The sequence below is a fragment of the Aquila chrysaetos genome, chromosome 10 (assembly GCF_900496995.4).
Source record: "Aquila chrysaetos chrysaetos chromosome 10, bAquChr1.4, whole genome shotgun sequence".
Lineage (NCBI taxonomy): Eukaryota > Metazoa > Chordata > Aves > Accipitriformes > Accipitridae > Aquila > Aquila chrysaetos.
In genome coordinates, this window is record NC_044013.1 from 12994458 (window position 1) to 13022134 (window position 27677).

The window sequence follows — 27677 nt, forward strand, 5'->3', positions numbered from 1 at the left end:
GAAGGAATAAAGGCAGCTTTTTCTTTTGGCAGAGGGATCTTGAAAATAAATCGTGTGCAGGAAAACAGTATTTGTGTAAGGGAGCTTGTGGTCTGGGACTCCCAAAATAACCTTTCTCCATTATTCTGCCTGTTCTTTTGCTGTCCCTATTAATATATTTCCTCTCTCATTTTATACACAAAATTCTGAAACATCCATCTCAAGCTTTTCTTTGTTGTGCAGCAACACCTTCACAAACTTATAGGTTAAGTTATCAGGAAGAGAAGCTTTAAGAATTGGAAGAAATTGTCTGGCTTGGAGTTACCTCCTGGCTCAGCTCTTAAGGTTCAACCACAAACTTTGCTGTATTTGAGTAAGCATTTTGGGCTGGCCACCAGGTCTACCTCCTCCATTGCAATTGCCCTGGGGTTTGTTGTGACCACAAGTAGCTGAGGCCTTGGATTAATGTTTTATCCAATATGATTATGTTTGGAGTAGCTGAGGATTGTCTCATACCACAGAAGTCAAGAATCAGCCTGGTCTCTGGTGAAATTGTAATGCGGTCATTAGAGTTGTATTAGAATAGATAGATCTATCTATCTCCAGGGAGCCAGTACTATCTCTTTGTTTCAATGCACATGGGCCAGTCAAGTTCAATTTATTTGGATTTTAAAGCCTACTTTGTCATCTAACACCAGGATGTGACATGGCTGTAAAAGGAAGATCTCATTCATCAGCTTTTATGTGTGTGTTTTGCAGCAGCAGTCAATTCAAATAGCCTGCATCTAATCCCAAAACTACTAATGCGATTATATTGGGAAAGAAAAGTTTTATGTTTAGTTTGCCCTTCTATCTTTTCCACTGTTGAAGCAGATACAAGAGAAATGAGCTAAGAAGGAAACTTAAGAAAGAGTAAGTTTTTGGTTGATACCAAAATTGTCCCAGCAGCAGGGTTTTGGTGTAAGAATGAATGTGATATTGGGTTGGTACCCGATGAACTATATTCATGGTGACGTTAACCTGTGCTAAGCGTCTTTGTAGCAGAGAGACCATTCTTTACCATTATGTCTTTACAATTTCCACAATGGACTTGGTGTCTTCCTGTTACATCTGAGTAATACTGTAGAAGTTGTAGTGACTTCAGTACATAAAACAAAAGTCACATCCCAAACTGGTGTGGATCTGCTGGCAAAGAAATCCAAAGTGTGGTTGCAACCATGGTAGGAAAAAAGAAAGTTATTTTCCAAGTATTGGCTATTTAGTTAAAAGAATGGGTACCTGCTGTGTTCATTTGCGGACCGTTGCAACTAGAGAATAAGGAATATAATGTTGCATTGCCAGTAGGTGATATTGCTGCCATATCTTAAGTGGGATACAGCTATATCGCTGCAAACCCATTTGAGTGCAGATAAAGTCACAGCTGGAAGTCTGGGGTTTTAGAGTCAAAGAATAATTGATTTTGGAAGGGATCTCTGGAGGTCATCTGGGCCAACCCCTTGCTCAAAGCAGGGTGAACTTTGAATTTAAATCAGTATTCTGGAGGATCCCATGGAAATTTTATTGAAGCTGTTAAAGTCAGAGTGAGATGATACTAGATTATATGCTTCGAGGAATAATTCAGCACAAGCAGTGCTCTAACTAGGCTTCTTTCTCCTTTAATTCCTGTGATTACATTAGTGGTGTCCCACAGCAGGAAATTGGTGAATGCTTTCAGCCCTGCTTAACTGAAGAAGTGACTTTGATTTTTATTTATTTATTTATTTATTTTGAGGGGATTGAGCTGAGGATACAAACCCCTGCCTTGTCTAGGCAATTGGAAGAAACTCTGGATGTGGGGGGAGAGGGAGAGTTAAACTTGCGCCAGCTGACACCTGCTGTGAAAGACTAAAGCAAAGCATCAAGAAATATTCATAAACAGTGTAAAATGGGTGCAAGCAAAGAAACCTGATCTCAGGGAGAGATGTGCTACAAGGAGTCGGAGTCCATGTGCATCAAGTTTGCATATGGTCAAGAAGACAGTCACTGGAGGTGACAGCATGTTCCGTTCGTCTTCATCACGTCTCAGAGTCGCTTGGTGGCTCAGTTGACTCCTGGTAGCTCTCCACTGTTCACCAGTGATGAGGGTCACATCAGCCCCACACACAGGATTCCCAGTGCTCAGAGTTGTTCCTGCAGCTTTGTGGTTCTCCTGGTTGCTGATGTGATGTTTGAGGAGCACTAAGGGCCAGAGTCAATTTGCTGCTGGGAGGGTCCGAGGGAGGAGCTTCTTTGGACTGATTAGTATTACAGGACTTAAATTTGGTGGGATGCTGTGCAGATCGGCAATGATTAAGGGAGTTCAAAAGGAATCCCAGTTCCCCAAATCACATAATTTCCCGTATGATGTAAAATTGATGAGGATAAGTAGTACCACATGGGAAAGATGTCCCAGAAGAGCTTGGGCTGAGTTTGTGAGTACCTATGGCACTTCTTATGTTTGGTTAAAGACCTCTAATGAGACCAGAATTTTGACATTATATCCTCTTTTGGAGGCCACAAGAAGCAGGAAAGTTTCATGGCTAGAGACCATTGGCCATAAATGGAGAAATAAATTCATTTAACATTTAAAGGGGAACTGTGCCAAGAGAAACAAGCAGCTTTGGGAGTTTGTAAAGAGCAAATCTCTCTGGTCAGCTTCAGTTACTGCTTTTGGCTAATTAGTGGAGTGGAGGTGATGAGGACAAAGCAAAGAACTGTATTGTTACAGGGCATTTGGATTTGTACTTTTGGGAATTCCAGGCAAAAAAGTGAAGACAAAGAAGCTTAGAGTAAAAACATCCAGTCTTGTAGGTTGTACCTCTAACTGAAAGGGGCAATGTGTGGCATGATTTTGCATCATGAAGGGTGTCCCCTTGGTTCAGTGCTAAAGCTGATCTTTAAAACTCAGTTGGAAGGTGAAGTCAAAAGTTTTCTCTTTGAGTTCTTTTACATGGATGAAGAGAAGGGAGAGTGGGGAGAATGCGGTCTGCCTTTCTACACATGGCTCTTGTAAGCCCTTAGACACAAACTTGGGTTATCCAGGGAGGGGGATATCTTGGTCATGTTCCTGAATAGTATCAGGGAGAAGCTGCAACAGAGCTTCCAGTTGCATCTACTGTCAGAAAACAAGATCCTGATTCCCTGTATCTGGTCAGTCCCTTGGCCTTAGGAGGGATGGTTAACTGTGCATGGCTGATACTAAGACAGAACATTATGGACCTACATCAAGCCAGTGGATTTAGGAAGGAGTGGGATGGAAGACAGAGCAGACTGTCTGGAAGCACAGACTGTTGTTGCTCGTTTTTTGTTAAACACTGTTGCTACCCACTATGAAGCATTAGCTTAATTAACTTGGGGACAAATTCTTCTGTCTTGGCAAAGTCCATCAACATCCAAGGAGTATTTGGTCCATGTTAAAAATATGAAAATGAAATAAAGATTTATTTGGGTACAGTCTAATCACAAAAAAGCCAGCCTGTCTCAGAGATGAATGTACTAACAATTTCAAGAGCAGACAAATTGATACTGTACCCTTCCATTGCTTATCTGATGTGAGGCTAAATTGACTTGGAACCCTCTTTGTTTTACCTTTGCTTCTCAAAGGTGAATGACATCCTGTAATTAAAAGCAAAAACAAGCACTTATGCCCACACTTTAAAGGAAAAAAAAAAAAGGGGGGGGGAACAAAAAACCTTGTCAGGCTTTTATTACTGCCTGGTATTATCTTCTATTGATATTCCTGGTCTGACATTTTTAGATAATGCGGTCTCATCTTGGGACTCGTGGATTCCAGTTCCTCTGCTGCGGTGTATTCTTTCATGGTTAGAATTTTCTGAACTTACGGCATTAAGATCATCCTAATGATAGAACCAGAGCACACTGTTTTCCTTATTTATGCAGTGTGATTTCACTCTTTGCTTTTAATGTTATTTATCATGGTTAGTCCAGTCTTATCCTCTGCCTCCAAAAGTAGGTGATGACTAATGCTTCCAAGGAAGGAAGTATAACAGAACCTCGGGCAGCCACAGCTGATTTCAGTCTGGTTTTTGTCTTTGATATTATTCATCATTTTACCCCTTCCATTTTAAGTTACCATTCTTAAAAAATGATCTTATGCTAACATCCACCATTTCATAAAAGGTAGCTGAAAAATTGAAGAGAGTTCATAGTAAATATACATGAATGAATCAGGAGAAGTCTGCTCTTTACAGTGAGTTTAATTGATACTTAATTTAAATGTTCAGATTTGATTTAACCGATGACCTGGCTGTGTTCTGAAAGGATCTGTGTAAGGAAGAGAGACAGGTCTGTAATGCAGATGACGGGAGCGTAACAAAATCCAATGGTTGGAAGCAGAGCTAGATAAATTTAAAGGCAGACATAAAGGAGAAGCTTTAATTATGGTGCTTAATTGCTTGCCCAAACAATTTACCTAATGCTGTGGTGGATTCTCCAATACTTGCATTCTTTCAGTTGAGACTACATGTACTTTGTAACAAATATTCTTTAGCTCAACAAAAGCTTTGTGGAGTAATAGTGTGGGCAGAGTTCAGTATCCTGCACAGTACAGAAGGGCTAGACGAGATGGGCTTTCAAAGTAGTGACATAAGGAAGATTTAGGGGATTTTTGTCTGGGGTGGGGCAGTGAATTTGGGAAAGGGGTGTTGCCAGAGTGAGTAAGGAGTCACAGGAAAAGCTTGTAGCAGCCAGATCAGGAACGGAGCTGTTGAGTTACTGGTGACCAAGGAGGACGGCTGTGTGAGCGGCAGGCAGAAATGCAGAAGGCTTCAGCCAAGACAGAGGGACATGTGGCACTGATGGGGAAGCAAGAGGTTGCTGTCCCTCCGCGAGGGTTCCCAGGGACATGGGCTCTGATGACAAAGATTGTTCAGCCTGGCTGTGTTAAATGTTGGGTGGCTAGATTTATTCAGGTTTGCTAGGAAGGGGCTCACTGAATGCAAACCATGCCTGACAAATTATTTGCTTGGAGCAGAAATGTGGGGGCAACTGTAGATTTAACCTACAGTTTAACTTTTCAGTGAGAGCTCTGTGGTCCAGCCAGTGACTTGAGCAGCAGAGGGATCAGGCCCTTTGCATTTGGCATCCAGGGAGCAGCAATAAGTGGCTTGTCCAGCAAAAGGCTGGTGAGACTCACTATTCTCCAATGCGGGGCGGGAGGGGGGGATTGTTTTTGAGGAACCAAAGTGATCAGGTTGGGTTTGATTGTTTTTCACTCCATCCACTATTACCCTTGAAGGAGGAGCTTGCTGTATTCACCCTTAGAAGTGGGTAATACAGCTATTGTAACAGCTCCGTCCCTGATAGCCAAGGTGAGCAGATCCACTTCACCACATTGTTCTCTGCCAGTGTGCATGCTCCCAGGATGTTTCTTCTGGTCCTGCATCTTGAGTTCCCCCAGCCCATCCGTCTTGATTCTCCTTTCATTGTGTTTTACCTGTTCCTTGGTCCTCTCAAGCCTGTAATATCCAATACAGTTTATTCCTTTTATTGTCTGGGTTTCTCAGTGACTTTAGCCTTCTTGCAACCACTGACTTCTGCAGTCCCCCACATCCCACATCTAGTTAGAAGCTTCTGAAAACAAAACTGTTTACTGTAGAACTGGCAGAAATAACATATTTAGAAGGAAACACCTCAAAGACAAAAGTGAAACGTGTTTGCTAGTTGTGTTTGCTGACCAGCCAGAAAAGCACTGCCTTTACCTGTTTGGAAGTTCTCATCCAAGTGCAGGAACCACAATGATGCAGAGGTGGTGGCATACGCAAGAGTAAGTTTAGAGTAAGAGGATTGGTTATAAGCCCAAGTTTCCCTGTGCTGTTTTGATTACTTGTCCACATCACAAAATGTTCACGTGTTTTGCTCCAAAAAAGCTTCTGATTGAAAACCAGGCAATATTGTAGGGAATGCTGAGGGAGCACTGATGGCTTTGTCTGAATTAGCCAGGGTGCTCCACCACGGAGAAGTCTGCAGAGAGAGGTGGGGGGCTGTGGCCTTCTGCGAGCCACTGTACCTTATATTATGCCTTGCTCTTGGCCTTTTACCAGATTAAAAAATGGGGAGAAAATAACAGCAAATCCAGAAGTTTAGCTTCAGCTGTTAAAAAGAGATTAATTCATTTTCTTTTTTTATGATCTCACAAAGTAGTTAAGCTAAATTTAATTGAGGCTAGGGAGCTGGGGCTGGAACAGACGAGGAAAAGGGAACTTGCTGAAAACATTGTCAAGGCACAGATAGCAAAAACGAATGGCAGCAAATGCATAACAGAAAATGAGAGGGGGAGAAAGAGGAAGAGAAAAGTCTAACAGGGAAACAATTAGAAAATACCACCACTGCCAAAACAAATGCATTAGAGGGTAGCTGAGAGGGAGCTGCGTGCCAGCTTACAGTCAGCAATTGAGTTACAGCAGTGTGGTCTTCACGCTCCCAAACTGTCCATAAGACCAGTCTGCTTTTTAAGCTCATTCATTGAGATGCACATTGTCTTCAGCCGTCCCCAGCACTGTGCAGCCTAGCTACTGAAGCAGATATTCTTGGTTTGTGCATCACTCAACCTATCTCTACCATCAGCTTGGCACCATCAACCTGGCAGACCATGAGAGCTCAGTGGGACCAAGGCGTGTTGCCTGGGAGGTGGTTAAAGAACAACTAGGGAGCTACCAGAACAGGAATTATGATAATCTGGTCGTTGCTGGGATTTTTGTTTTTTTGCTTTGAATCAGTATGGAGGTAACGTCCAGGGTCTGAGGGTGCTTCACGCTCTTTCATATGAGATGTCAAGCCAGGGGCTGAAAACCTGTCAGAATAAAACTGTAGGATGCTTTTAGCAATGGGTAAGGTATAGTCATCTTTGGATGTAATAACTCTGCAGAGTGCAGAGTTGTCCTGTTTAGCTCTTAAGGCTGAGTGCCCTCATTGCTTTCTGCTCTTAAAACCTCGATAGTTGCCTGAGTTTTATTGCTGTGTTTTACATTTTTGAAGGATGTGGGAGGAGGAGGCAGCAGTGTAGGTGAATCTTACTGCTAGAGTGGCAGTTGTTTTCTAGGTCTATCAGGACTGGTGCTGGCAATGGGAAGTACCAGGCGGTGGGAGCACGGTTCGCGTGCCCTCTGCCCCCAGCCGTCGTGGCTGGCTTCCTCTCCAGCCCTGTGCGGAGGACCTGCCTTTCACTTCTTGATTTCAGAATGATGCTCTGCACTGTTAATGTAAGGTCGGATAGCAGGCATGTGGCGGGGGAAAGTCACATCCTTGCAGCTCAGCCTTGGATACTTGTCGATCTCCAGGGTGCTACTGCCACACTCCCATCTGCCTTGTTTCTAGCCAGTCCCAGTGGCTTCCTTTCACTGGTATCGGATGTCTAGCGCAACAGGCTCATCCTGTAGTGGTAGGGATCACAAAACTGCTGCGTGCACGCCGAGCAGTCAGACTGCACGGTGAGGAAGAGCCACAAGTGTTGGGACTGATGTTTGGCACTTGCCAGTTCCTGTCCCACACAAGGAGCGATGGAGGTGGAAGATGACCACAAATTGTCTGTCTCCTAGTGTTGGGTCAGACATTGGGACTTAAATAGAAATGACTCCTCAAGTGGGAAACCTGTTACCTGGAGTAAAATTACTGGGCTGGAATAAGCACACATATATATACATCAGTTTTAGCAGTCGTTGCTGTTAGCTGGAAGTACTGTCCCCACACTACCATGTGGAGACCTTACTCCTTTCCACCAGACTGACTCAGCATTGCTAACAGCAAATTGCTAGGACAAGGCTATCCATGCAGGAACCCTTATACCCAAGAGTCTTCGTTTGCTTTTTTGATAAAGGACTCAACTGAATTTGCTCCACCATGGAGCTTGTAGGATGCAGATTCTTTGCCAGCCAGGATGAGTTGACAAAATAGCTCTGCTCCTAAGTCCCAACAGCTTAGTCTTGACATTTCTAGTGATGCATGAGCCCAAATTAGGAGAAAAGGGAAATGAAGTGTGATTTCTTCTTTGTCTTCTCTAGGTAGACTTAAATATGCTATCAGATATGCCTTCTTCCTGCCTAAATGTTCCATATAATCCTGGGGGCTGGTTGAAGAGCTCAGTGTTGTTTCTTTCTCTGAGAAGCATGTGTGCATGGAAGTCTTAGCTGTGAGGCACCAAGAATATGCCCAGGTAGGCTAGGAGTGGACCTGTGGCTGCATTCCTGCATGGTATCAGTGAGCTGTATGTGGCTGCACTTCTCAGCTTTGGAAATACTGCCTCATGAGCCATTCAAATAGATGGCTGCATGCATGACCACAAAGCTGTGTCAGAATAGTTGAGAGCTGTAGCACTGTGGACTTCGGTAATGATTTCACTCCAGGGAGGTCTACACCTGCCAGAGGCCATTTTTCGTCCGTGCCCTTTCTTCTTCCCACCCTGAGCTCAGAAGACTGTTCACACCAGCTAGCGCAGCCCTTTGCTGCCACGCGCAGCAGAGCTACGGCTCTGTCTCGCATCTCAGCCCTGGCAGATTGCACTTGCTGCTGCAGTTGGACACCACCTCTTTGCAAATCCAACAGCCTCTCTGTTTTGTCCCGTTGTTCCTAGATGGAAGTGCTTTTCTGCAATGGCAGTCTGCTAATGTCTCCCATGGCCTGGTGCTGTCTCTTGCACTGATCCTTTTCTGTGAACAAAACAAATCTTTCCTGATCGGGTCACAGCTGCCTGCTGGTTTTGGTGGCCTTGAAGAGTCCTAACACCGAAGCACAGCGTGGGCAGAAGTGAGAGGGTGCTCAAGAGCTCAAAAATTAACATTGGTTTTTGTTTGTGTGGAGTCTTCATCTCTTCATTACATCTCAAATCCAGTGCTGTAGGACCAGCTGATGGTACTGTAGGACCATCACTGCTACCTAGCGAATGTGGTTTGTGCGTGGTGAAGAGCACTTGTTCATTGCAACAAACAGGTTTTATATGGGCAACATTTTCAGCAGTGTCTGAGTCCAGTTCTCAAAAGTGATGTAGGCTTTTAAGAGGCCAAAGCCAAGATTTTCATAAATAAGTAATGATTTGGGCTGCCTGTGTTTTCTGTTACACAAGTTGAGAAGTCTAAAAGGAGCCTGGTTGTCAGCGGTTGTGGGATTCTGGCATTTTTTCAAAATTGATATGCTTTTAAAATATCTTAAGCTGGGTGTTCAGAAATGGAGGCATCAAGAACGATTAGATGCTTTTGAAATCCTTTTTCTTAAAAGTTTGAATGAAAATCACTGGGACATGGGGTCCTAAATGATGTGAAAAAGTGCTGAAGGTGTATTTTGGAAGTGTGTCTGCCCATCTGACTACATTTGTCCCCAGAGCACCTGCACTGTTGTACGTTAATGTACTCACAAAAGCCTAACAGGGAAAGGGAAATATATCACTACTGTGCTGAATGGCTGGTGGGATTGATGGGCTTCTCCAGAGTATCAGCCTGCCTCCACTATGGTTTGAAGAGGAAAATAGCAATGCTTTTTGCAGGCACCAGTGATAAGCTGATCAGTAATTCTGACCTACTGGGGAAAGAAAGACTGGTTTGTATCTTAAGTCCTATACATTAGGACCAATATGTTTAAAGATAAACATGCACAAGTTAAACATATTAAAGGGTTTTGTAGGTTTGATTTTATAAACCAACAAAGTAGTAGGTTTGCAACTGTTACTTCCCCAGCCTAAATTCCTAATGGATGTGTGACTCTCTTTACCTCTACTCTCAGATCTGAACCATGTCCCACCCGTCCTGGCTGCCACCCAAGAGTACCAACGAGCCTGTTGGTCACGTTACTGCAAGGATGGAGACCACACACACCTTTGGGACTCCCAGCATCTCGGTGTCCACTCAGCAGACGCCAAAGAAGTTTGCGCCTGTCGTTGCCCCCAAGCCAAAGTACAACCCGTACAAGCAACCAGGAGGTGATGGTAAGTATTTATTTTTTTAGGAAGGAACCACAACCGTCTAATGCAGAGGAACTGACTGCTAACACAGGCTGTTCTTGACTTGCTCTTTGTTGATGAGTTTGTGGGAGCCTCCCTGTTTGAGATCATTCAAATCAGGAAGAATATGAAGGTATCTCTTACCCTCACTCTGGCTAGCTACCCTCCTGAGAGGTGCAGGGCTGAGGGAGGACACGGGGACAGATCTTTCTTGTTTTTAATTGGAAGCAGATGTCCTATGTCCAAGACTGGTACTTTTCAAGGGGGTTTGCTTGTTTGGTTTCTGCTGGCATGTGTTGATCCAAGGAGTTGGGGCTTGAACAATCCTTTTCAGTATTGGTTCTTTCATCCCAGCACAATGGGAATCCTTTACAAACGTGGGATTGAGCTGTGGGAGTATGGATATAATTGGGGTGGTAGAGCATAAGTTTGGTAGAATGTGTCTAGGATTGCTTCCTGTCCAGCCTGCTGGTTTGATTCAGTTTTATTCTTTTACCTCTACTATGGAACACTTTTGAATATGAAATAATGTAATGATGTAATTCTGAGAACATTTACGTAACGGTTGCAGTAGCCTCTGGAGCTGTTACGTCAGTGAAACAAACACCCGCCAATCACTGTGTGTCGGCATTCCTCTACCTCTCGCTTGCTTGTTCTCCTCTCTTCATGTAGTTGAGCAGCGAGCGTGGGAGTTGGGTTCCTGGCTTGTGGACACATGGAGGAAGGGAATTGCCGACAGCGGGAGCACGCAGCTGGGAAGCACCTCTGGGGTTTGCAATGGGAAACCTGCCAGTTGGAGCACCCAGGACGCCCCTAGCTGGCAGTGGAGAGTGTGTGATGGAACCTTACTGCAGCAGAAACAAGGTGGAAGCCAAGGATTGTAGGTGAGAGTGGTAGCTGTCTAGGCAGAGCAGTGACTTGGCTATTCCCGGTGATTTACTATGGTTAGAAATGCGTGGAAAACTCTTTGCTATCCTCCCCCCCAAGAAAAACGCAGTTGTATTCAAGGAAATTGCCAAACCAGCTTTTGATTTTCAGTTTTGGATGCTCTACTTTGTTCCATCACCACTTTTCCCTCTTTGTGTTGAGTGCAATAAGATAAATGTCATTGGTATCTTTTTTTCCTTTTTCTACTCTATCTTTTGAAAGCATACACATTTTAAGGAAGACTACAGAATAATGGAAAGGAGAAAGAAAAACAAAGTAGCATATTGAATCTTGCACTTGAGCGATTTTCTAAAGTTAAGGACATTTTGTAGGAAAGTTGGAAAAGTCTGACGAGTGTTTCGTTTTTTTTCCTCTGCCACTCTAACTTCGGAGAATTCAGAACGAAAAAAGAAAATGTGTTGGAGGGGAAAAGCGAAGTCATATGCACCTGTTCTGTTGCCTTCAGTAACAAAACATTAGCGAGGAAGAGAAAGACATTTGGAATTAAAAAAGTAAAAAATAATCCATTTCTGAAGTGCAATGAAAATGTCACCTTCAAGTGAAGTGGAAATTCTGATTTTTCTAATTCTCTTAAAATTTAAAATAATAGTGGAAAATGACACTTTTTTTCTAGGAAAACTGTTGTTGATCAGCCACTTTTTTTTTTGTGAAAAATGTCAGTATGCCTTAATTGTCAGTGCTTTAGTGATGGTAGATCCGGTTATATGTGACTCAGGAACATTATCACCTTCTAAAAAAATCCTTTGTTTCTTGGCATTTGGGGAGGGAGGTTTTCCCTAAGAGCAGAGCAGGCGCTGCAGGCTGAGAAGGGGAGGCGAAGCACACAAACATTTCCCGTGCAACCCTGACGACCTGGTCCTGCAAGCAGCTGAGCATCGCCAGGTCTGTTAGAAACCGGGAGACATGAGGAGCTCACAGGGGGACTTTTTCAGCGCCAATCCCTTGCCTTGTCTGATGTTGGGCTTTTGGAGATCCCATCGTTATCTGACAGGCCTGGAAGAGCTAAGGATTGGCCAAGACCTGGTCAGGGACTGGCTTAGTGATGTGACAGCGTGCCTGCAGCTTAAGCTAATCTACTTTCGGAAGGTGACATGCTGCTGGTTGGTGTCAGCAGCCAGTGCAAAGCCATTAGCCCAGCCATATATAGCCCTGAGAACATGAGGCTTCTGGGATCTGGCAGGCAAGAGGGGGACAGTGAGAAAATACTTAGCCCAACGTGCTTCATTCACTTTCTATGGCTCCCTTCTCTCCTCCAGGCTCCCTAGTTGTTTTTTCAATGACCTGCATTGTTTTTGCAGCAATAATTCAGCCTGGGAGACAGCTCTGTGCCCCACTGGTTCCCTGTGGGGCACTGTGAGTCATTTTGCCTAAATTTGTTCTCTGTTGGTCACAGGTCTTTCCCATCTGATTAGCTGTGAGTCTGTAGCTGGAGGAGCTGCAGCATCCCCTAGCACCCCTGTGTGTTTTCATTGCTCCTGCCCCGCCAGAGCTGCTTTGCTGGAGGCATATGGGCTTTGCACCCAGCGTGCAGGTAGCACGCAGTGCAGCATCCTTCTGCAGGAGATGAGTGTGAGCAGCGGGCGCTGCTCCAGGGCTGCGATGGGGCAGAAAGCGGCCATGCGCATCACAGCCTGGCACAGCCTTGCCTGCCCCAGCCATGTTGCTGGAGTTGGTTCCTTGCTACCAGAGGCTGCAGGGACGGTATCGGGAATCTCTCTGGGAGACCAACAAATTCTGTTCCCGGTAATTTCTTCAGCTTGTTGCTTTTAGCATTCGGGAAAATGCATTCTCTGGCCTCACGTTTCTTTATTATTATTTTGTAGGCATGTTGCTTGCACGTAGCAAGTCCGCCCAGCTGATCACATTTGTGGTTTTATTTCTTGATCACATTGAAAGTGCAGGGGAAAGACACTGGAGCGACAGGGTGTGGAGCAGGCTCTGTGTGCCCAGGGGGGATCGGCTGTACCCCCCTCTCCCTCCCACCAAGGCATTTCCTTGGTCTCACCTTGACTTTGATTCCCCCCCCACCACGACACCTGCACAAAAATCACCCAGAAGGTGCTGATTAAAAGCTACTCAATGGAACTTTAAAAGTTAGAAATGGTTAAATGACTGAAAAAAAGTGAAATCGCAACAGCCAACAGTTTATAAACCAGCAGCAATTTAATGTGACTTGAAGCACTCAAGGCGTGCATGGTTTAGACCAGCTAATTGAGCAATTTTCCTAGAGCTGCCAGCCCCCCTCCTCGTTATTTGCCATGCTGACTCACTGCAACTTGTTTCAAACTAGATTTATCAACTCATCAAAGCAGAGACTGTGTCTTGCTGTCACAGGGATCCATTTGGGGGCTTCCAGGTATGACTGCAGTAGTAGTAGTAGTAATAATAATCAATAAGACCACAGCTCTCATTAACATCCTGCACAGGCCTCTCCTGTGCAGCTAGCTAAAGAGGTGGGCACAGCTGTGTTTTTTATAGGTCCTAGAAACACTGGACCAGACTTCCATGTGCTGTGGTCTGGTCTGGATTTCTGGAGGATTTAGTGCTAGTGTTCCCCCCTGCGACAGTTTGCGGGGGATTAACCTTGCCTGATCCTGGGAGGCATAGGCACCACGGTCCCCAGGACGTGCAGGTGCCCGACATCTTACACAGCTCTGTATTTACCCCACGGAGGGAGGAGAGCTGTTCGAGCTTGGGGAAGATGGTTTTCTACAAGATAAACAAGTGTGCATGGGGCAGAAGTGTAGCTGCTAATGAATTAGGCTGGAAATCAAAAATTAGATGTCCAGACACTTGAGCAGTGGCCCTGAAAGAGTGGAACCGGGGCCAAGGGTGGTCCTTGGGTGGAGCTGGATGTGTTTGAAGTTTGAGAGCATCTTTTCTTCCTGCTGGGAGAAGATGGGTCCTGAGGTGGATGAGACATCATCCAGCCATGGGTCTTGACAGTGCACTTATATTTGGCTTCTTTCCCTATGCTCATGTGTTTGGTGCTACCTGCCTCCTCCCTGTGTTCCTCAGCAGACCCTGTCCAGCAGTGTGCATAAGGGGTCCTGTCCTCCGTACTCACTGAGCAAAAGAATCTTTTAAGCAAAATAATGCCTTTTGCCAAAGGGACGGTATTAATTTTGTTTCCTTTAAAAGCACTGGATGCCCTATCATTGCAAGTTCTCAAGGTCAGGTTGGATGGGGCTTTGAGCAACCTGATCTGTGAAAGATGTCCCTTCCGATGGCAGGGGGGTTGGATTAGATGATCTTTGAAGGTCCCTTCCAACCCAAACCTTTCTGTGATTCTGTGGTTGCCCTCCCTCCTTTCCCTGCTGCTTATTTCTCTCCTGCTCTCCAGCTTTTACACTTACATCAGTATTTCAGCATCTTCAACAGGGCTGGGGCCTTGTGGAAACTGCCACACAGCTGTTCCCATCTATGCTGGGCTCAGGAAGATGGAGAGGATTTATAGCTTGCAGATGAAGCAAATTCCCCTTTCTGCTCTGTTCCCTAGTCCCAGAAAACAGGGCCTCACCCTCCAGGGCGGACTAAAGAGGCGTCTGGTGCAGAGTGAGGTCGGTGAAGGTTGATCTACCGGCTTTGTGCACGCTGCTGTGGGCCTGGTGGCATCGGCACCAGCCCAAGCTTGCACGCTCCATGGCACGGGGAGGAGAGCTGGCAGCTGCTCCCAAATGAGTGCCGCTGGGGCAGGGCAGTCGGGGTGCGCTCGGATGGCACCACGGGTTGTGAGGCTTCAACAATGTGTAAAAAAATCTGTTGTCAGCCTGAGGCACTCAGAAAACCCTGAGTTGGGGCTCTTCAGGCTGTTGGATGGCTTGAGCACAGTGAGTGGCAAGCTTTGCAGTTTGATGTGCTTTCTAGTTTGGATCCTTTTGGTTTCAAGATTGTTTTCATAACTGCAACAGCTCTTTTCCCCTCACCTTTCCCCATCCCCTTCAAATAAAACTCTGCAGACATGAAGCAGTGCAAGTCCAGGAGGAACCACACTGTGCCGATGCAGGTTGAGCACAGCCGGTGAGCTGCCCAAGCCCAGTTGGGTTGCAAGGTTGGGCTTTCCAGTCCAGTGTTCATGAGCACTGCCACAGCTCCCTGCGGGTTGAATACACCTCCTCTGCCATCATGCGTGGTCCCTTGAAGGGTGGTTTGATGGTGGCAGGGAAGGGAACAAGTCCCTCCTCACCTACTGGGAAGTGCCAGATCATTGCTTGGCACCCAGGAGGTCTCCTGCTCCTGCAAAGATGACTGTCTCTGCTCCCAAGAAACCAATATTCCTCATATTCTTGCAATGTCTTTCATTCATACAAATCCGACAATGAGTGTTTCTCAAGCTGCTTAAGACAGACTTAGATACCACAGTGCCAACCCTGGCCAGAAAGGGATGTGTAGACAGCATCCCTCCCAGGACAGTCGCTTGGTTTACGGGGCTGCACAGCACTTGGATGTGCTTCTTCTGTCAACCTCTGAGGCTCTGAGGACATTCTTTTCAAAATTAGCCACTTTAGTTTATGCTGCTGGGTCCTTCTAAATTCAGGATTTATTAGTGCTGAAGTCTTTTCCTTGTAATTGCCACCCTTGGTGAATATAATACCTGCAGAAACAGTTAATATGGATTTAATAATGGAAACTAAATGAAGGGATAAGAATCGAAGCAAGCTCTTCCCTTCTCCTTCCTTTCCTTGGGTGACTTTCAGATATGGTGAACAAGAAGACTCATGTGAAGGTCTTTGAGGTTTTAATTACTTTTTTTAAAAAAAAAAACAAACAAACCGTCTCCTTCCATTTCCCTTGGTCAGAGGACAGGGCAAGTGACTTACGAGACAAGGCACAACAGCAGGACCAGCTCCAGGGCGAGGTTATGTGGTTGTCACCAGTGTGTATGCTTGAACCCAGCTGATCCAGGTTTCCCAGGGCTTGACTCTCCCTGCCCTCCTCCCCTTCATGTGCGTGGAGGCTCTTGAGCACTGGCAAATTATATTCTGCTATGTCTGTAGGGGACTGGGAGCGTGAACTATCAGTTTGTTGTTTTGTTTTTGTCTTTTTTTTAATAGGCAGATATACCTAGTGGGTTTTGTTTACAGCAGCTGCTATCAGTAGCTCTGTCTAATTTTTGAAGCTTGGGTATGGATTTATTGGACTCGACACTCCATGTTTTAGCTGTGCCGTTCCCTGCTCTGCAATCTTTGACAGTTCATAGAAGCTAACCAGGTCGAGAGTCTATTCATTACTTGGATGAGAGCCCTGCAAGGATAAATTCAGGCTGACTTGGGAGATTCTGCGGGTTTTTTGTTGTTTTTTTTTTTTTTTCTGGTTGTCTGTGCTGTGTGTGCACCATAGCAAGAGGAATCTTCACTAGTGGGAGGGCTGTGTTGGTTAAGAGGCAGTGAGGCGGTATACCTGCTCCTTGGTGCTTCTCATGATCTTCTGCAGTGCTGTGCTCATCACTGGAAGGAGGCTGGGGTGCAGGAGCAGCGAGCTGTCTCAGCTGCACTCCGGTGGTGGTTTGTGTGCACCTTGTCCAACACTAACATGAGATAATGTGATTTAGTCTTTCATCACGGTGGAAGCAGAGGCTTGCTGTCTTGCACGTGTTGTGAGTTATGCACGTGGACCATTGCTGCAGCCCAGATGAGGCATGGGAATACATTTTTACTTGGTCGGTTTGATGCTGAATTGAGTCCTGTGAGTACCAGAGTTTTTCCAGTGGGATCTGCTGGTCTCTGCCTCCTGCCTCGCTCCTCAGCTCTGCCACCAGCTGAAAAAAATCACTGATGCTCTGGGAGGCAGTGTCTTGGTGATGGGACAAAAAAATAGGCTGAGAAGTGCTCTAATCCTTTTCTGGTCCCATCCCTCCCAGGACTGAGCTCACAGAGATGAAAAATGTAGTGGGAATAAAGAGGTAACCTTAGTGTTGCAAATCATCCTGACTGAACCTGAGCACAGCCCCCATGTTAGTGCTTGTTTTTTAGAGAAAGCTTTTTTAAAGTGCCTATTATAAACTTTTAAAATCCTTCTTAATCCTTGCTCTCGTTCTTCCATGTGTTTCTTGTGCTGAATGAAATGGAGCAGATGAAGCAATACTTTATTCATTAGTGTCAGAACTGCATCATCCACAGGCTCTTACAAAATACAGCCAGTGAAAATTAACTTGAAGCTCCAGGCCTCTTTGTGGTGGCTTTGCTACCTTCTACACAGAGCATTTAAAGCAAAACAAAGCCCCCGAACCCCGCAGAACAAGCAGGAAGGCGGGGGTCCCTCATTAAGGGGTAGCTGCGAACCAGTTCAGAGCAGCCTTTCGGAAGTGTCCATTGATTTCTCTCTAATGACATCCTCTTCCCTGTTGGTTAAGAACCAAGTGAAACCAGTTGGAAATGAGTGGTGGTTCTCATTTGTATAATAGCGGATTTAAACTGCCCCAAGCAAGCTGAGCTGTGTTGAAGAGGCATGAGACCAAGCTGGTGCCTTTGTGCCTGGGCAGCATCCCTCTACTCAATATCTTATGAGTTACGGAGACATGGAGTTTTGCCCAGTCGTCCACAGCACAGTGACCAGTATCAGGACTTGTGATTCTCACCAGTGTAAATAAACTGGCTATGTGTGAGTCCTTCTGTTTTGATTGCGGTCATCCCAAAAGTTGTCACTGCTTGTACTGGATAATAGTGTCTGCATCTGCTTTTTTTGTTAGAGACAAATACGTAGGTCTGTGCTCTCGGCTTTGCTCTCAAGATGAACATTTTCTTTTTTGAAATCCCAGCTCAGATAATGGCACTGGGAAAAATGCAACATAAAACAGGTGCATAAAAACTATTATTGAACCCATATACTTATCCATAGTTCACAAAATGTCAAGTCAAGCCACCAGGTTTTATTAACAATTCTGACTGTGTTTTGTTAGAATTACAAATATTAAACTTTCACAGGCTCTGGAACATGTTGCCTCTTATTTGGGAAGTACTTAAAGTAGTGCCTAGCCTTGTTTTTCATTCTGGTGAGTGAGCTCGTATTTTCTCTGTTATTTGGTATCATAAAGCAAACACTACACTCCTCAGCAGGTAGATTTTTAATTTTTTCCTCCGTGCCTATTTTTTTTCTCATTTTCTTTTCCTCCTGTCTGTCTGTTCTTCCAAGATACTATATTTAATTTTTCCACTTCATTATTTCAAACATTGCATAGTGATTCATCTTTGCAGTGGCCTGTTCTGTGAACCACAATAGTTTGGGTAGAATAAAGAAAAAGGGCAAAAAAGGGAAGGGAAAAAGAGAAAAAAAGATGGTTCTGACATACACTGGAATGGAAAGAAGCCATCTTTTTATAACTCGAATTGCAAACATCTGTCATTGACTATATCAAACCTACTTTAAAAAAGATAATGTTTGCCCCCTATATGGTTTTAAAGGGCTGTGGTGCCCAATCAAAGCGAGAGAACAATGTTAATGCAGAAAAATAGCTTGAATTCAAGCAGGCAGCACTTGTCCCTTTTATTTTAATCTGAAATTTTAACATCCTCCAGATGCTAGTCTGTTAAATAATAACAATTGTTATATGACAGTTAACAGTCAAGTAATATTTTTTATTTTTTTGCCCTTGTTCATATAATGCAGCTCTTCTATGCCCTGAAAACTAACTGTTATAATAAAGGATTATACGTGTATTTTTCCTTTTCTCTGCCTAAAGCTTTTTTACACTGCCAGACAGAGTACTGCTAAGTCAGAGCAACCAATAAATGTCTATTGGATAATATTACAGGTTGGTCTAATAAAAGGTTAGAAGAATGAATGAGCAACTCTTGAAGCCACAGAAGCTGTACTTGTGGCCAAAGAGCAGGCATTTCTGGCAGTGAACACTACACAATTACAATTTGGACTAAATATACGGAGCCCGAAATGCTTGTTGCTAAGCAAAGCGTGTTGAGATGGACTGGGCACAAGAGCCGAGGGTCTGTGAGTAGGACTGAGAGTCCTGCGGCTCTGGCTGCCCCGGAGAGGGTAGTAATGGAGAAGTGGATGAGCAGGAATCTGGTCTAGTTCCTAATAAGCAGACATCACTATCTAAAAATTCCCCTTCTGTCGTCGTCTTTAACTAGCGTGCACGCTGGAAAGTCGTAGCCACGGAATAATGTGCAAGCATGCTCTAGGAGCTGGAGTGGGGATTTACCCAAACTATTTGAGGAGCTGTGAAGTGCAAAAGACTCACAGGTCTTTTCCAGCTCTTAATTTCTGTGATGACAATGACTAAGGAAAGGTTTTGGTTTAGTATAGACCTGACCAAACCATAATGCAAAGCCTGGCCTGAAGGGCTGGTTGGTGGAAATCACACTGACATGAGAACTGGCATTTGTTTTGCCAAGCACTGAGTTTACGGGAAACACCGTGGAGGTGAGGAATAATTATAAGACGAGGACCCTGTGCACCTGGGCCACCTCTGTTACAACATCCATTTGGAAAGATTTAGCAACTGGCTTTTCTAGATATTCTGCAATGGCATTGGGCTTTGTACGGTCTGGGCACCTGTGGTTTGAGAGTCTGCCTAGGGGTCCTGCTGTGGGACCTGCCCCTGAGCGAGCTGGTGGGAGGAGAGGGGGCCCTCAAGAGTAAGAAAATGGTACTAAAACAGTACTCGTAAACACAATCTTTTGAAAGTAGATTTAATATAAGAAATTATAGAAGTTTGAAATTTATGTTATAAAAACTGAATGTGATGAGGGTTAAATTCTTACTAAGTGGAGACTGATGGTTTCTGAGGTTGATGACCCCATCCTGAGCTACATCAGCTGGCAGCAGACCCGTTGATCAACAAAATCAACTTTCCTTAACTTTCTGCCCCATGTACTCCTCAGTGCAAGCTCACAATCTCAGCTCCGAGTTTCCCAACTGCCCCACTGGCCCCATCACCTAGGGCTCTTATGCCAAGGACACAGTGCCAGGCTGTGGCTGTTTCAGCACATACTGGGAGCACGTTGGGTGTCCTTGGGACCACTGTGCACCTACAGTTGGGTGCATTTCCAGCTGCCTTCCTCATCCAGAGCAATACAGCTCAGCTCTTTGTAGGACCAGGTCACCTCTTGGCCCCTGAAGTGTCAAGATCAGCTTTACAATGTGCTGTCGAACCCTTCAAGGGAGTGTGCTAACCTGATGTGTGTTATGTATTTGCAAAGTTTTTTGCAGGAGAGCGAGAAGGGATAATCATAGTTCCTGGGCCACTTCTGGGGAAGGGTGAGGAAAGGAGGATTTCTCAGTGAGGATCTGTCATGGTTTAACCCCAGCTGGGCCAGCAACTAAGCCCCACACAGCCGCTTGCTCAGTCCCCTCACGTCGGGATGGAGGAGAGAATTGGAAGAGTAAAAGTCAGAAAACTTGTGGGTTGAGATAAAGACAGTTTAATAGGTAAAGCAAAAGCCGCACATGCAAGCAAAGCAAACCAAGGAATTCAATCAGCACTTCCCATGGGCAGGCAGGTGTTCAGCCATCTCCAGGAAAGCAGGGCTCCATCACCCATAATGGTTACTTGGGGAGACAAACACCGTCGCTCCAAATGTCCCCCCCTGCCTCCTTCTTCCCCCAGCTTTACATGCTGAACATGACGTCCTATGGTCTGGACTGTCCCTTGGGTCAGTCGGGGTCAGCTGTCCCGGCTGTGTCCCCTCCCAACTCCTTGTGCCCCCCCAGCCTGCTCGCTGGTGGGGTGGGGTGAGAAGCAGAAAAGGCCTCGGCTCTGTGTGAGCACTGCTCAGCAATAAGGAAAACATCCCTGTGTTTTTAACAGTTTTCCGCAGGAATCCAAAACATACCCCTATAGTAGCTACTATGAAGATTAACTCTATCCCAGCCAAAAGCAGCACAGGATCCACTAACATTGCTCCGCTGGCAGGCAGTGAAACACAGGAGGTAAAGGTCCATTCTTCTCCCTTCCCAGTCCTGCGATTTAAAATGTTTGAACACGCACTTCAGAAGCCGGGGAAGTAAAAGCCCCCAGTTGTGCCAGGAGACTCTGCAAAGGCCACGGCGAGCGAAGGGGTTGCGGAGTGTTAATACAGTCCATCATTTTGTAACGAGCCCGATGTTCTTGTATGAGCCGTGTCAGGCTGTTGTCTGCACGCTGTCTTTGCTGATCACAGTAATCGGGTCATAAGAGAGGGAGAAGTAATAGTGCGTCTCTTAGCAACCAGCCCCAGGAGAAAGAGAAAATTACTCAAACAGACTATCCAGGCAGGGAAGTAGAAAGATGAAATTTTCTGAAAGTCTGTTGGAAAGTGCTCAGGGACATAATTCTTTTATGTGTGAGATCCTTATACGCTGGATCCAATGATATCAGACACTTTTTTTTCTTGTCGTCTTCCTGGTAAACTTTTATTTTTAATTGGCCTCAGAAAAACGGGGGGGGGGGGGAACCCCTCTGAAACAGAGACATTTTAAAAAATAAGTGGCAGATTTTTGTATTATCCTTAACAAAGCCAGGGAGAAGGGAGGGAGGGGAGGTCAGTGTGTTGCAGGCAGGAGCTGAGGGGAGCCTCTTATCTCTGCACGAGTGCTTTGAATGCTTCCCATGTCAGTACTAGCCAAAGCACGTTGCTGTATCTGCCGATGCCGTGGTGGCAGGTACAAAACAAACTTGTTGGGTCTCTGTTGCATTGCACGGGGTGTCACGTCCCATGAGTGTCATGGACCGTGTGTTGTGCTGATTGACAGCTTGGCAGAGAGCTTTACCCGATGTGCCCTCCCAGCGGCCGTGCCGGGACAGCCCAACTGAGAGGTCAAACAGGGCAGGTACTGGTCAAGTTCATGCCAGCAGCCTTTCCCTCATTACCCTGGTTTTCTGTCCTCTTCTGAGCTACTGGTTTGTGTAAGACATGTAGGGGAGCATATCTGAGGCCTTCTCAAAGACCATTTGGCCAACATTGGCCTCAGGGCTCAGGGGGGAGGGTGGTGGTGGGGACAGTCTGGAAATCGTAGTAATAAAATTAGATATTTGCACTTTGCGTTTGGGCTGGGGACAAGAAATTAGATATTTGCACTTTGCGTGTGGGATGGGGACAAGCTTGTGTGCTCATGTTTTGTGCTTTTAAAGATTATTTTTATGCTAGCAAGTTGCACTTCTGTGGTCAGCTAGACTACATCCTTCCTGATGGGGTATGGTGGCTGTTTAGGGGAAGGGGACCATGTCTGGCATAGTCTGCCCACCCTCACTAAGCAAGAGCATAAATCCATGTGTGTTTAATGGAAAGGTGCATGCTCTAAGATGGTTGAGACTCCCCTAGATTTGCAGTTGCATCCTTAAAACTATTGTGGGGCCAAAATGTTTCTGAAAGCCTGGCTTAGTCCCTGGCTCTGAGGAGACATAAGAAAACTGTTGCATATGTGGAGGGGAACAGACGCTTTTAGGTGACTGATCTATCTACTAATCTGTGCCCTTCCTCTGCTTTTGTCTGCTCTGTGATCCCAGGACATGTCCAGGTTGTGCAGAGGGATCAGCTCACCTCTGCATGGGATAGCTTGACTTCCAGTAACAGGTTTACCTGCAGATTTGTGTGGTTCAATGAAGGCTGCAACCATTCCCCCAAATCGGGATCGTGGACAGTTGGGTAAAGGGTTCAGGCTGACCTCTGAGCTGCTGTGGTTGAGCTGTTGTTGCTACCAGTGTTTGCTCAAGTCTCTGTGTTCATGGGCTTGGGTTCAACCTATGGATGGTATTGCAGACCTGTTCCCGGAGAGAATTACTAAAGTTTTTGGAGACAAGGCTGACTTCAGCATCTTATCCTGGAAATAATCAGTAGAAGAGAGAGGAGGAAAAAACCAACCTTGCAGCCGTACAGAATTAATAGCTTAGGAGCAACATCTACTACTGTCAGGGAAAAGTGAGATAAGGAACAATATTAATTGTAACTGCTTCCAAGCAAATCGTAGGGGCTGCTGCTTTGCTGTCTTGTCATAAAGAAGAAAGACTTTCTTCCTTAAAAGTTTAGTAATTGAAGAGTTTCCTTGCTATTTTTGTGAGTGCCAGTAAGTGACGTTTCCTGGAAATTTTCCCCCAACTCTATAAATACCACCCTAGGGTTTACAACAGTGACTCAGTTTGGGAAGTCAATGCCATGCACTTCCTCAATGCAGCCAGGCAGCCCCCCGGGTGGAGTGCGCAACTTCTGCAAAACCATTAATTGGTTGTTAAACTGCAGTACAATTAGGTGCCTTCTTGAAAACTGAATTCCTGTTGCTCAAGCTTACCTTCCTGTTGTGTTAGAGATGAAGGCACAGGGGGAGGCTGAAGCACAGTTTGGGTCTGGAAAGTTGTAACTGGCGTTCCAAGGTGCCACCTTTTGGTAACATGCTCATTGAATGACTTCAGCTGACAGATAGAAGAGATGTTCCTAATTGCCCCCCCCTCACTGTCCTGGGACCAAGATTATCTCACAGATCTTGCTTTTGTAATTGGGTCTTTTCCTCCTTCCCGTTATGCGTTTGACATCACTTTTTCTACCAACTGGGCACAAATAGAGCCATTTGTAATTCTTTGCATGGTACCCAAGGAGAAATAGGACCTGTCTGACTGAATTCATTCTGCAAGTATAGAGAGAAAATTGCACTGGGAGCTCAGGTCTGACACAGCTGTCTTACATAAAAATGAATTTATAAAGACAAGAGGCAACACATGAAAGAAGTGTGAGCTGAGTAAAATCATAGCTGGCCTGCATCTCCTCCGGTATCAGTGTGAACATGAGACCACACAGTTATAATGGGTAATGTATGAAGTGTTGCGGTATATTCCTCATCTTCTGCTTAGTCCATTCAATGCCTTAGATTTGAATTAAATTCATAATTGAATTTTCCTTGTTAACCCATCCCTGCCAAGAGTGGTCCTGCAGAGCTTGAGCCTGTAAACCCTTCTCTACAGCAGAAAAGGCTGCTGGGTTTGTAACATGAGAATACTTGACCGACTTCTCTTGGCGCATCAGACACTCAGCCTGTGTGCGTAAAAACGGGACATATGCCCTCAAGAGGGAGAAATGACCTTGCGGCAGCAGGAGAGGGTCAGGCTGGTGGATCTCCAGCTGCCGGATCTCTAGGTTTCGTTCAATTGTTCGCTTCACTCATTAGGGACAAAAGTCTTTTAGAGAGCTGCAAGAACAACTGGTTTGGCTGAGCTTGAAAACTCTTGATATTTAAAACATTTCTCCATGCCAGTAAATCGTGCTTGTTGGCCAGACAGAAAATACTTTAAATTTAGCAGCTAATCCAAGACAAGAGATATGATGCGTGATCACAGCTGAGCGCTTCCCCTACATTCACAGTTGGACTTTTTGAACAAATAATTGCTGAACCACCATGTTTCCATTCTGAGTATATGGTGCTTTCCTGAGATACTACTGAGACAAGCTAACGGAGGATCCCTTTGCCTTGTTATGCCTTCTCATGTGGGAAGACTATTAATCTTCCTGTTTCTGGTGCACATTTAGCGCTGCCTGTTTGTATGTGTCCAAAAGTGCTCTTACTAATGAACCCTTTTGCCCCAGTGAGAATGTGCTGCTTAACTGTGGTAGGGAAACAAATAAAAGAGAAATAAGGTAGTAGGGTAACTATTCTGAGAGATGAGCTTTCGCTTGGCATGTTGATTTTCCTGAGAGATACGGCACGTCCAGTATCTCATGTAAGTTGACCATCCAGCATGGCATGGGTCTCTGGAGCGGGAATATTCCATTTTAAGAATCTGTTGGGTAAGACGCGGGCTCGTGTTTGATGGACACTGCCAACTATTTAAACGTTAAAGTGCTATGAATTCCACCTGTGAAACTGGAGGCGGAGGTAACGCAAGTTGGAAAATCTAGGCCTAAATGTCAGGGCCTAAAGGTCACCTTTCGTCGGTGGAAGGTGCAGTTGTCACCACAAACGTGAGGCTGCAGGAAGGGAATTGTGAGGCTCCCTATCTATTTGATCTCTTAGTACCTGACCAAATACGCTTAGTTTACACAAAGTCCAGAGCCTTTTTTTTCTAACAAACCTGTCCAGCAAATGCGGTTCTGATGTTAGGACTCAAAATCCCCTTTTCTCGTTTTGTTTTTTTTTTTAACCCCGTGATCCAAGAGCAGTGTTGAAGGTTCTGGGCATTCGGCCGGTGACCGGGCTGGAGCTGAAATCGGAGCTTTCTCTTGTAGTAGTTCTGCTCCGTCATGCCTAGAGTAATGAAAGCTCCTTATGAAAGGAGTCGGAAAAACTCGTGAGGCATCAGAAGGAGCAGGAAGATGCATCTTATTTCTATAAGCATTTAACTGTGAAATCTTTTGGCTACTTAGAAAAATGGTTAGTCAAGGAAGGCTTCATTGGAAGGCAGCAAATGTGTATTTTGGGGGACTAGGGAAGGCTTGATCATCTCAGGTTTCTTACCTTCTTGTTTTTTCTCCTTCTCTAGTGCAACTGGTAAATGATTAAAATGTGGGTGTGTTTTGAAAAGAAGATTTCTAAAGAGAGCTTGGAGGAGTCTGTGCTTGTTTGTTAATTATTTCATATGGAATAAAGACCATTTGCAAGTGGCCAAGAAACAAAGCATTTGTATGCTGATCCCAATGTTCTAGCATGACGTTTGGGAATGAAATCTTGGTTTTGTCTGGTTGTCCCTCATTCAGGGGTACCACAGGTCACATTTCCCTCTGACACTTGCACAGCCCAGTTGCTGCTAAGTTAGGTCAGTGATGGCTCATCTGAGTGGATTTACATAAATGCAGCTATCTGGACCTTGCAAATAAGTTTGTTATTTATGCACAAGGAAGACCTGAAGCCAGATCCTTTTGGTCAGGGCTGGCCCAGTAGAGCTGAGAAAAGGTACAGCCTGCAAGGAAAAAGCACTTTCAGCTTTAGCCAGTAGCTCCAGTTCTTACTGGGAATAATCTGTAGCGTGACATAGATGTGTTTACTGTGAAAATGCCAATTTTATATCATCATATCTCTGTACTTTTTTATGTTTGTTGGAAAATAAGAGAATGGAGTTTTCTGTCTTCGATTAAATATTTTCCTGTTAGGGCTTGGAAGCTGTGTCCCAGCAGGCTTATTCACATAGTGTACTTCAGCTGTGGGCTTATCTTAACGGGGAGGGAGTTTGTTTCACAGTTAGCTGGCACATGGAGACTACGGGCTGCTGGAATCTCAGTTGAAGCTGAGTGTTTGTAGCTCTCGTGTGAGTTAGCAAGTGGAATAAAGCTGTAAGCACTGCGTTATCTTCAGGTCACCCTAGTAACTCCGGTGAAAATCACCAATCACAGTTTTGCCTCCTCCTAGTCATCCTATGTGAGCTACTAGAGTTAAGAAGGCATCTTTAGCCGTGAGGAGGTTCCTACTGAGCCTCTCAGATCTTATGACCAGTACCATGGTAGTTACGATGCAAATGGGCTGGTGGATTTGTATTGGTCACCTGGCCTATGGTCTTTACTGGGGGTTTGGGACGTTGCTTTGAACACAGTGGTGAAACCTGATCCATTTCTCATCAGCTTGACATCTTCTTCATCGACATCGGTACCTGATAAGCGAAGCGTTGCCTCTCAGACTTCATTGACACATTGTCTGTTGCCTGTTGTCTCATAAATCTCCCCATGAAGCTCTAAGTAAACACGCCTGGGTGGAATCAACAGATCATCTTCATGGCATTTCTTGTCATCTAAACAATAATTCATTAAAAATTTAATGACTCTTTTGCTCTGGAGAGGAAGAAAGAGAGCTGGCGCCTGCCTTTAAAGTTTGTGTCTTGTATTGTTTGGTGATTTTTGTTTCGTTTTGGAGTTTTTTTATTTTACTTTGGAGGAAATCAAGTTGATAAACTGAAAGAAAACCATCTTATTACAAAAGGCTTGAGTGCTTCTGAGCATTTAAAACAAGGATGACTAGAAATGACCTTTCCATCCCGGAGCGAACTTTGAGTGTATTCTCCCTTTGGCATTTCTAATGATAGACTTTCCATCTGGTCTTTGCTTAAAAGCTAAGATGCAACTTGGTTTTTTTTCACATTAAAACTGTGCATACTCTAAAATTCATCCTCTTGATCATTTCACTTCAGGGAGAGGAGTGCAGAAACACTGGGAATATTTGCTTATTTTTAGCAACTCCATTCAGTCCTCCTGGCAGCAGATTCCTTTTGTCCCAAATCAAGTAGTTTCTGATTTGAGGGAACCCTGGATTCCGTCTGCTTGAATTTGGGGAGATTATATCCCTTAGAGGAGATTTTAAAAGGAATTGCAGAGACGTCAGTGGCCCTGGTGGGGTCAGTGGATCTGGATCAGTGGGAGGGATTTGTGGTTACGTTAGCTACCCGTGATAATACTGTCATTTCTAACGCTGCAAATTCCCTGGTCCCAGTTTCCCATACTGATTCCCCAAAGCTGAGTGTGCAAGAATCAAATCCTAGCAAGTGAGTACTTCGGGGAAGAATTGGGGATCTCCTGAGAGGTACCACTGCAACCAGTCAGCCTCATTTCAGCAGAATCTTTGGGGAAAGTACGAAAACCGATCCTTATTCTTAGCAAAGCCTTTCAACAAATGCCTAATTTGATACATGCTTTCCAAAGGCCTGTGAGATGTAACATTTAAGCATGCACTTGAACTTAAGCGTGTCCTGAGTCTGTGCTACGTGCAAGCACGTGCATGCATGAGGAGAATGTTTCTCTGGATCACATGTAGGAACATTGACACCAGATTTTTGAATTTTTTTTTTTAAATTCCTGTAGCACTGGTCACTACTGAATGTGGTTTTTCTTTCTTTTTTCCTTCTTCATCCTTCTATTCAATGAAGTTCTACAAAAATATATGT

General features: G+C 44.9%; 1 protein-coding gene across 16 annotated transcripts in view; it reads left to right on the plus strand.

The window, feature by feature from the left end:
• Positions 1–27677, plus strand: part of LOC115347044 (LIM domain containing preferred translocation partner in lipoma) — a 353563-nt gene that overhangs the window by 121030 nt on the left and 204856 nt on the right. For all 16 annotated transcript variants that reach the window (XR_005933430.1, XM_030027920.1, XM_030027918.1 and 13 more), the window contains one exon: positions 9727–9928. Coding sequence is in view for 15 of the 16 variants with exons in the window: in XM_030027920.1 (XP_029883780.1) it covers positions 9736–9928 (193 nt within the window). In the remaining variant the exon portion in view is untranslated. The remainder of the gene's footprint in view (positions 1–9726; positions 9929–27677) is intronic.